General features: G+C 40.6%; 1 protein-coding gene across 1 annotated transcript in view; it reads right to left on the reverse strand.

The window, feature by feature from the left end:
- The window catches only part of r3hdm2 (R3H domain containing 2), a 91,926-nt gene that overhangs the window by 17,807 nt on the left and 64,119 nt on the right, over positions 1-10,000 (reverse strand). Inside the window, 4 exon segments of the mRNA XM_081381576.1 lie at positions 1-181; positions 1,157-1,246; positions 5,036-5,232; positions 5,692-5,906. The exon segment at positions 1-181 is cut by the window's left edge and continues 86 nt beyond it. Of these exon segments, the coding sequence (XP_081237702.1) occupies positions 1-181; positions 1,157-1,246; positions 5,036-5,232; positions 5,692-5,906 (683 nt within the window).

A 10,000-nucleotide genomic window follows, 5' to 3' on the forward strand; every position in this document is an offset into this window, starting at 1 on the left:
GGTATCCGGAGGGTGGTGGGTGTGCGTGTGTGTGGGGGGGCATGATGTAACTTGGCTGTGGTGGTGCATGCTGGGATAGTACGGCAGGAGGAGGTTGGTAAAGGCTGGGTGGCTCTGGTGCCTCGCTGGAGCTCTGACGGCTTAGAGACATCTGCCCGAAACCTGCAGTCAACTCATCACCCTGAACACAGAGAGAGAGAGAGAGAGAGAGAGAGAGAGAGAGAGAGAGAGAGAGAGAGAGAGAGAAAGAGAGAGAAAGAGAGAGAAAGAGAGAGAGAGAGAGAGAGAGAGAGAGAGAGAGAGAGAGAGAGAGAAAGAAAGAGAGAGAGAGAGAGAGAGAGAGAGAGAGAGAGAGAGAGAGAGAGAGAGAGAGAGAGAGAGATCAACATGGGCTCTGTTTCAATCCCCCGTGAGCTGCTTCTGTCTGTATATAGGCATCCACAATAATAATTGTGTATTTTTTTTATTTACTTAAATAATATTCAAATATTTTACATATTATTCATATATATTATTTAAATATTTCATATGTATTTACATTTTGAAATTTGAGCAGAAGAGTTTCACAGAATCAGCAGATTTTCCCCTCAAAATCAGTGCAAAACCCTCCAAAACAATTCACTACTAGCTCCAACATCCCATTGCAAGCTTAAAGTGGTGAAAATCCAGCTTTTAATGTTGTTTATGTGTCTATGTGGTGTTTTTAATCTGCTTTAAGACAAAGCATGTGTAAATTCATAAGTCGACAGCATTGCTGAGTATTTCCTCCTTAAAACTGCAGTGAACCAAAGACAGTCTCAAAAACACGCTTTGAAATCGCTGGTGTTTCTGACGTCACAAACTACCTTGTAACCAATCAGATCAACGTGTGATCGTCAACCAGTGGATCTCTGAGCTGAGTGAGTGGAGGCGGGGCTCATTTGCATATTCATAGAACCACGCATACTAAATGAGGCAAGGGTGTCGAGTTACATTCAAGATATTTTAAGGCATGAAGACATTTTTCAAGGGAAATAATGTTTAAATAAGTCATTTTGATGATCAAAGATGAGTTTTAAGGGATAAAATTATTGACTACAGGGGGGATCAGGGGGATCCAGAGAGAAAACAGACGAGGTGAAATGAAGGGAAAGATGCAGGGTCGATGTTTTAGTACCATGTTGTACTGCTGGGAAGGAGAAACAGGCAGGAGGACCTGAGGGCACGAAGGGTTTGAATAAGACACAGCCTGCGCAGACGCCACCGGCTGCAGAGAGAGAGAGAGAGAGAGAGAGTGAGAGAGAGAGAGAGAGAGAGAGAGAGAGAGAGAGAGAGAGAGAGAGAGAGAGAGAGAGAGAGTGTGAGAGAGAGAGAGAGAGCAGAAGAAAGAGGGAAAACAGATGAAGGAATCGTGTTAGACGAGGAACTGTTAGAGCAGATGTTCTGAGAGCTGAGAACTAAAACACATCTGGCATTAGTTCGGCTGTGTTCAAGATACTGACAGTATGAGCAGAAGAAGCTTATTACAATGGAAAAAACGCCATCAAGTAACAACCAGGGTTGGTAACCCCCCCTGTGCTTTGTTTTGACTTTTGATTCATAGGTTTTGTCTTTAGTTTTCAACATTAGATCTATTTTGTCATTTGAAACGGCACAAATTTCTTTTTGTCAAATGATTTGATTGTAATGCATTAAGGGTATAATCATTAAAATCATTAAATCATTCAGGGTCGTGTTGGCGGACCGCAAGTTAATAATAAATGAACTTTGCAACAGAAGTAAATCAATCAAAACTAACTTTAACTGGACAATAACTTTATTCTAGATCTGATGTAAAGTCTAAACAATCTATGTTACTGTAATCTCCTATTATCACTGTAAAGCTGCTTTGAAGCAATATATATTGTTAACAGTGTGATGTTGTGGCGTCATGGATAGATGCACTTTATGATGGATAGATGCACTTTATGATGGATAGATGCACTTTATGATGGATAGATGCACTTTATGATGGATAGATGCACTTTATGATGGATAGATGCACTTATGATGGATAGATGCACTTTATGACGGATAGATGCACTTTTATGATGGATATGTGGGAAAGCATATTTATTAAAATGTTTAATTTAGGTTTACATTGAATTTAGCATGTTAAGGTTAGGTATAAATTATGATTATCAGAGTTTTCTAGCAAACGACTCTGGTCAGTCCTGTTTTACTGAAACTCTTGGAGTTTGTGTTTTAGCAAGAAAGTCCAGCCAGTCCTGTACTCGGGTCTCAGTGTTTGAATAGATATGCTGAGTGGATTAGGGTGGGCGATGCTCTGTCTAAAACCGGTTCCTAAACCTGTCTTTTTCGGTTCCTGCCCCTAAATGTATATAAACTGTAAGAGAACATTTCATGTCAGACTTTGGTGACTGCAGCTACCGACAGCTCGTGTTCTCAATAAAGAATCCTGCTGAAGATACAAACCAAGTCTCCTGGTCTTTCGATTCTAAGTTCACAACAGATGGTGCCGTGACCCGGATGGAGAAAAAGGAAACTCAAAGGACTTCAAGCTCAAAGACCTGAATCCAGATTGAAACTTCAAGCTCAAAGATCTCATCAACAAAAGATCTGCTTTCCAGACTGCATCTTTTGGAATCCAGAGCGAAACTTCCAGCTAAACAAAGATTCAGCTTCCTCCAGATTGAAACTTCAAGCTCAAAGATCTCAAAGCCTGACTGAGTTCCACAATCTTCCTTCACAACCAAGGGTTGGTGAGTTTTCAAAGAACCTCCATTCAAAGAACCGCTACAGACCAGTATATGTGTTTATCCTCTGTACCTTTCAGAGAAGAGTTAACAGACAGCTGCAGGGTTTTGTTAACTAAGTTATCCTCTAAAAAAGTTTTTTTTAGAGATGAAAGAGACCCTCTGCCCGTCAGAGAAGATTGACATTACAGGTTAATATTGTGTACCCTTTGCTTTAGGCAGAGAAGAATTAGCTTTACGTGCTAGTTATTTTGGTTTATCCTTTGCTTCAGGCAGAGAAGAATTAGCTTACGTGCTAGTTATTTTTGTTTGTCCTCTGTTTTTTTGTAGGCAGGGAGGTTAAGTGTGAAGTGTTGGTCATTTGGAGAGTTAACAATAGTTAAGCTGTGTTAACAAGTGTAACCTCTGTTGATCAGAATAGAGGATACATACAACCCTAATTTTTGTAGTCTTTACAATGAATACTGGTCTGTTGCAGTTGTTCTTTGTTTGTTTGTTTTTTAACCATATGCACTGACCTACACACCTGCATATGAAGACCCAACCTCCAGAAAACAACTAAACCAACTGCACAGACTACAACCAACACAGAAGAAAAAAAAAAGATACACAACGCAGACTCACCTACGGGAACTTCAGTCATCCCTCATCATGATCAAGATTGTCGTACAACTACTAACCATCATGGACATCGCACAAAGTGTGGACCCCAGAAACAACATCTTCTTAGAGCTGATGAATATGTCAAGAAATGCCTTGTTTGCTGAAAAGAACGTTTGCATGCCACATGCACCTTCAGTAGGAGCCAGAATCCCATGGGTGGCACACCCTATCTCTGTCTACAGCATCCTACCCAGCCAATTCAACGGCAGGTGCACCCTGGTTTATGTTCTACCAGCTATCAGAGAAAATACACACTCCACCACAAGCTCTCCACAGCTACAAAATTCAGCTCCTTTTATCTACAAAGATGGCTGCATTCCAGGACTCACTTGTGTTCAAACGTGGTGGTCAAGAACTCCTGGAGCATTAATCCCATCGTATGGTGTACCTGAGTGATGCACCGGGTTAATGGATCCAACAGAGAACTTGAACTTACTTTGTGCCTGTAACTTACACAAGTTACAAGATTGAACTTTGTGCCTGTAACTTACACAAGTTACAAGATTGAACTTGCTATGTGCCTGTAACTTACACAAGTTACAAGATTGAACCTTGTGCCTGTAACTTACACGTTACAAGATTGAATTTTGTGCCTGTAACTTACACAAGTTACAAGAATTAACTTTGTGCCTGTAACTTACACAAGTTACAAGATTGAACTTTGTGCCTGTAACTTACACGTTACAAGATTGAATTTTGTGCCTGTAACTTACACAAGTTACAAGATTGAACTTGCTTTGTGCCTGTAACTTACACAAGTTACAAGATTGAACTTTGTGCCTGTAACTTACACAAGTTACAAGATTGAACTTGCTATGTGCCTGTAACTTACACAAGTTACAAGGATTAACTTTTAAGTGCATAAATTTGTATTTTGTGAGAGTTTTTTTTAGACTCTCAAAGGGGCAAGTGTGGGAAAGCATATTTATTAAAATGTTTAATTTAGGTTTACATTGAATTTAGCATGTTAAGGTTAGGTATAAATTATGATTATCAGAGTTTTCTAGCAAACGACTCTGGTCAGTCCTGTTTTACTGAAACTCTTGGAGTTTGTGTTTTAGCAAGAAAGTCCAGCCAGTCCTGTACTCGGGTCTCAGTGTTTGAATAGATATGCTGAGTGGATTAGGGTGGGCAATGCTCTGTCTAAAACCGGTTCCTAAACCTGTCTTTTTCGGTTCCTGCCCCTAAATGTATATAAACTGTAAGAGAACATTTCATGTCAGACTTTGGTGACTGCAGCTACCGACAGCTCGTGTTCTCAATAAAGAATCCTGCTGAAGATACAAACCAAGTCTCCTGGTCTTTCGATTCTAAGTTCACAACAGATAGATGCACTTTATGATGGATAGATGCACTTTTAGGATGGATAGATGCACTTTATGACGGATAGATGCACTTTATGACGGATAGATGCACTTTATGATGGATAGATGCACTTTTATGGACTTCAAAACAGAAACGGCCATTCACTGCCATTATAAAGCTTGGAAGAGCCAGGACATTTTTAATATAACTCTGATTGTATTCGTCTGTAGAAGTTGAGGGTGAGTAAATCATGGGATCATTTTTATTTTTGGGTGAACTATCCCTTTAAGTGGTGTAAGTGTTGAAACAGTGTGTTAACGTGGCGTCCTCACCTGAGGCAGCATGTGATTGTGAGCGCTGATGGTGTGGGTGTGTGTGTGTGACGGGGTGGGCAGCAGCGGTGGAGGGTTCGGTGGGCCGGTGCTCTGAGACCCGGCGGGGGGGCAGTTTGTGGGACACGGCAGGAGACCTCGACCCGGCTGGGGTGTTTGTGATGGGGCACACAGATCCGGAGACACCATGGGAAGACCTGAGGACACACGAGCGTCAATGTGTGTGTGAGAGGGAGACAGGGTATACAAGTATTAGGACAAGATTCGCATGCACGACTAATCGAAAGAACACCATCATACTTCAAATGCTTTAAAGCTAAATATCATCCCTAAAAATCTAAAAATGTTCGACCAAGGGAAAATTTGGCTCGAGGTCATGGTGCAAAGGAACCTAGATTAATTTTACTCTGAACCATCCCTTTAATGATTGGATAACACACATACTTCATAATGGCTAGTGCAGTGGCTGGGATATACATAAACCTACCAATGTCCGTTGCCATGATTTTTGGAATGACTAGCTTATCGCGAGCGGAAAAAAAGAATGAGTCGCATAACATCGGTTAATGGAAACGCTGTCATTTCGCAATAGGTTTTTGTCGACAAGTTTAGCGCAAATCTGTCATGGAAACGCGCCTACTGTTAATGCTAATCACCTGTGCGCGAGCCCCTGGCGCTGCCCAGACTGTCTCCGCGTGTGAGGATGGAGATGCCGCTGAAGCTGCTGGCTTTGGTGACCGGAGGCCTGAGCGTTCGGCTGGAGCTGTCCGAGTCTGTGCTGCTCCAGGGCCGGGGATCCAGGCTCTTCACGTCACTGTCGGTGCTGCTCTGACGACTGCTGGACGCCCGGCTCGAGCTCTCCCGGTTCCCCCTGCGGACGGGACGAGAATCAGACAAACACAGCTCTGTGAACACACACACACACATGCAGATCCATCACAGGAGCTCTACACACACAGATATCTCACAGTTGCAAGATATCAGACACGAACAGGATAAAAGTGCACGGATACCCAAACATTAAGACTCACAAACATACATCAGACACACACACAGATCCATCACAGGAGCTCTACACACACACACAGTTGCAAGATATCAGACACGAACAGGATAAAAGTGCACGGATACCTGAACATTAAGACTCACAAAGACAAACATCCATCAGACACAGACACACACACACACACAGATCCATCACAGAAGCTCTACACACACACACAGTTCCTAGATATCAGTCACGAACAGGATAAAAGTGCACGGATACCCGAACATAAAGACTCACAAAGACAAACATACATCAGACAAGGGCTGCAACGTACGGCCAAATCCCCCACTCTCACATTAAAGCATTAGTTCACTTCAGAATTAATATTTCCAGATATTTTACTCTCCCCCACGTTATTCAAGATGTTCATGTCTTTCATTCTTCAGTGGAAAAGAAATGAAGGTTTTTAAGGAAAACATTCCAGGATGTTCCTCCATATAGTGTCTTCAATGGGGTCCAACGGGTTGAAGGTCCAGATGTGAGTTTCAGTGCAGCTTCAAAGTCTCGACACGATCCAGCCGAGGAATAAGAGTCTTATCTAGACAAACCAGCCGACATTTTAGAACAAAATACACATTTATATACTTTTATCCACTAATGCTGGTCTTGCACTCGCTGTGAGGCGCCACACATTACGTAATCAGGTTGAAAGGTCAAGCGTGACGTAGGGGGAAGAACAGACCTAGTGTTTACAAAGCCAACTTGCAAAGACTAAGACAAACGCTATTTAAAAAAAAAAAGAAGCTAAAACAACGATCTCGGACGATTTTGAAGTTGGAGGATAAAATGAGATTGAGTTTTTCGCCCTTCCCTACATTTCTGACCCGGAAAACGCGTGACCTTTCAATGTGATTTACGTAATGTGTGTCGCATCACAACTAGTGCAAGACCAGCATTTGTGGATAAAAGTATATAAATGTTTATTTTGTTATAAAATGGCCGCTGGTTTGTCTAGATGAGACTCTTATTCCTCGGCTGGATCGTGTCGAGACTTTGAAGCTGCACTGAAACTCACATCTGGACCTTCGACCCGTTGGACCCCATTGAAGACACTATATGGAGAAACATCCTGGAATGTTCTCCTCAAAAACCTTCATTTCTTTTCCACTGAAGAAAGAAAGACATGAACATCTTGGATGACGAGGAGGAGAGTAAATCATCAGGACATTTTAATTCTGAAGTGAACTAATCCTTCAATGCAACAATACAGCAGTGATACTCATGCAGGGATGCAAGATTAAATGCATGTTCGAAAACATCCTCAGACCTTCTCAATTCATATTTATGTTAATGCAAGTTATGAGTTTTATTTACCGTGCAGCCCTATGATAGACATGAACACACACACACACACACATCACGGTGTTAAACTGATGCACACACACTTAGATCAAGAGCAGCTGTCGAGGAACCAATAATCAATCAATCATTCTGTGTATTTCACAGCTAAAAGACACTAAAAACAGTTCCAGAGATCAATAAATGTTTGTTAAATTACCCTGATCAGCGCTCAGAAAGCCCTCGTCTATATGTGAGACTTTCATCACGTTTCATGTGCATTATTAATCTTATGTGCATCTTATTAATATCAGATGATTAAAATAACTGATCTGTAAAACACGATCTGCTGATGCCAGATGAACTGGAGCTGACATTTACGTTCCAGAACATAATCATTATCATAATCATAATCAGTTATTTGACGGAGATATTTAACTGAGATTATCACACGGCTCTGTGGAATACTTGATTCTGATTGGTCAATCGCGCCATCCAGCGGTCCGTTATCCCGATAAAAACTGATATCTCAGACTCATCCGGGTAACCGTTATATGCAGTTTCACCGCATGAAGTTTATAGAACTTTATAGAACAAAACTACAAGGAACAAGTTTTTCCAATTATAATTATTCAAATGATCATTAAATTATAATGGTATTATATATATATTAGTGCTAGTCAACGATTAATCGCGTCCAAAATAAAAGTTTGTTTTTACATAATATATGTATGTGTACTGTGTATATTTATTTTGTTACTTAATATATAAATAACACATTTCTCTTATATATATATCGTTGCCGAGCACTAATTATAATCTAAAGGCCCTGATATTCTTCAAGCGAAACTGAAGAACGAACTAGTGTGACGTCATTTTGAAAAAAATCTGAAGTTCCAAAGCGAATGTTCAGAAAAGTTCGCACCGGCTGGTAAACAAACACTTCTGAGCACCCATTGGTCCGTTGTGGTGATGATGTAATAGGTGGGTGTGTCTCTGAGGCTCCGCCTTCTTTGAGGTGTAAATCTTCATTTCTTCAGTTCAGTCTGAAGCTGTAATTCTAATTGAAAGTGACGATGACACTGTTCATCATGTTTAATACTGTAAAGCTGATGCTATAAAGCGATCTATTATATAAAGTGGGATATACATAAACGTGACAAGACATTACTAGCGTGTCGAATTGCAGATGCTTTGATCAGATGCTTTCTGAACTGCTGTTTTCTCATCGCGGCCATTTTTGTTGTGTGTTTATTTTGTTTTTGAGAGGAAAGCGTGCATATTATGCAGTATATTATGTAAATATTTACATATTCATCTAAATGTGGACGCCGTCTGGATGTTTGCTAACAGTATTTCGTTCCTCACGTATTTCAAACTTCTTTTTACCCCTAAACGAAGTGTGTGTGTGTGTAATTAGTGTAGAAGCTATTTTAAGCTGCAGACCAACAGAGAGACACAACGCTCCGTTCATCCATGACATCTGCTTTCTTCCGAACAAACGCTCCCGTAATCATGAGGTCGGGAATATGACGCATTCAACACCGATGCAGGAACACACTCCAGAAATGCGACACAGGCATTAATGCGCTGTATGAGCAAACACACATTCACGTTGTAGTACGGCAAGCAACCAACAGATGTCCTGTTTCGTAACCATAGCGACTGGCAGGACTGGGCGGCATTATGGGATATAGAGAGTTAGAGACTGACGGCAGGTTCACATGTGGAAGTGATGAAGACGTACGTAATAATGTGAAAATATAGAGCGAGACGTGCCAGAAAAGAAGTTATAAAGGATGCAAAATTAAGCACAAATTTATTGTGCACTTCAGTGTTTTAAGTGTATGTAATTAAATAAATTGTGTTAATATATATTAAATTATTAATGACTTTATTAGTTATAAATTAATAGTAAAATGTTTTAGATCTATTATTATTATTATTATTTATAAGCCATTATATATATATATAAAACATACATTTCATAAATTAATGATTTATGTTTAATTAAATTATATTAATATAATATATTTAAAATAATATAATGATCTAAAATTCTAGATGATCAAATGTCTATTATTGCTATGATTTATATTACATATTAAGTACATTAACACACATTCTTTTTTTAAATTGCTGTATGGTGATATATAACATTACATCATGACATAATACTTTGATCACACACACAAACTCACTCTCACACACTCACTCACACACACACTCACACACTCTCACACACTCTCACACACTCTCACACACTCTCACACACTCTCACACACTCTCACACACTCTCACACACTCTCACACACTCTCACACACTCTCACACACTCTCACACTCACTCTCACACGCTCACACGCTCACTCACTCACTCACTCACACTCACTCTCACTCTCACACTCACTCTCACACTCACACACACACACGCTCACACGCTCACACGCTCACACTCTCACACTCTCACACTCTCACACTCTCACACTCACTCTCACACTCACTCTCACACTCACTCTCACACTCACTCTCACACTCACTCTCACACTCACTCTCACACTCACTCTCACACTCACACTCACTCTCACACACACTCTCACACTCACACACTCACACACTCTCACACACTCTCACACGCAC

This window comes from Scardinius erythrophthalmus, assembly GCF_964197995.2.
Source record: "Scardinius erythrophthalmus genome assembly, chromosome: 12".
Classification (NCBI taxonomy): Eukaryota; Metazoa; Chordata; class Actinopteri; order Cypriniformes; family Leuciscidae; genus Scardinius; species Scardinius erythrophthalmus.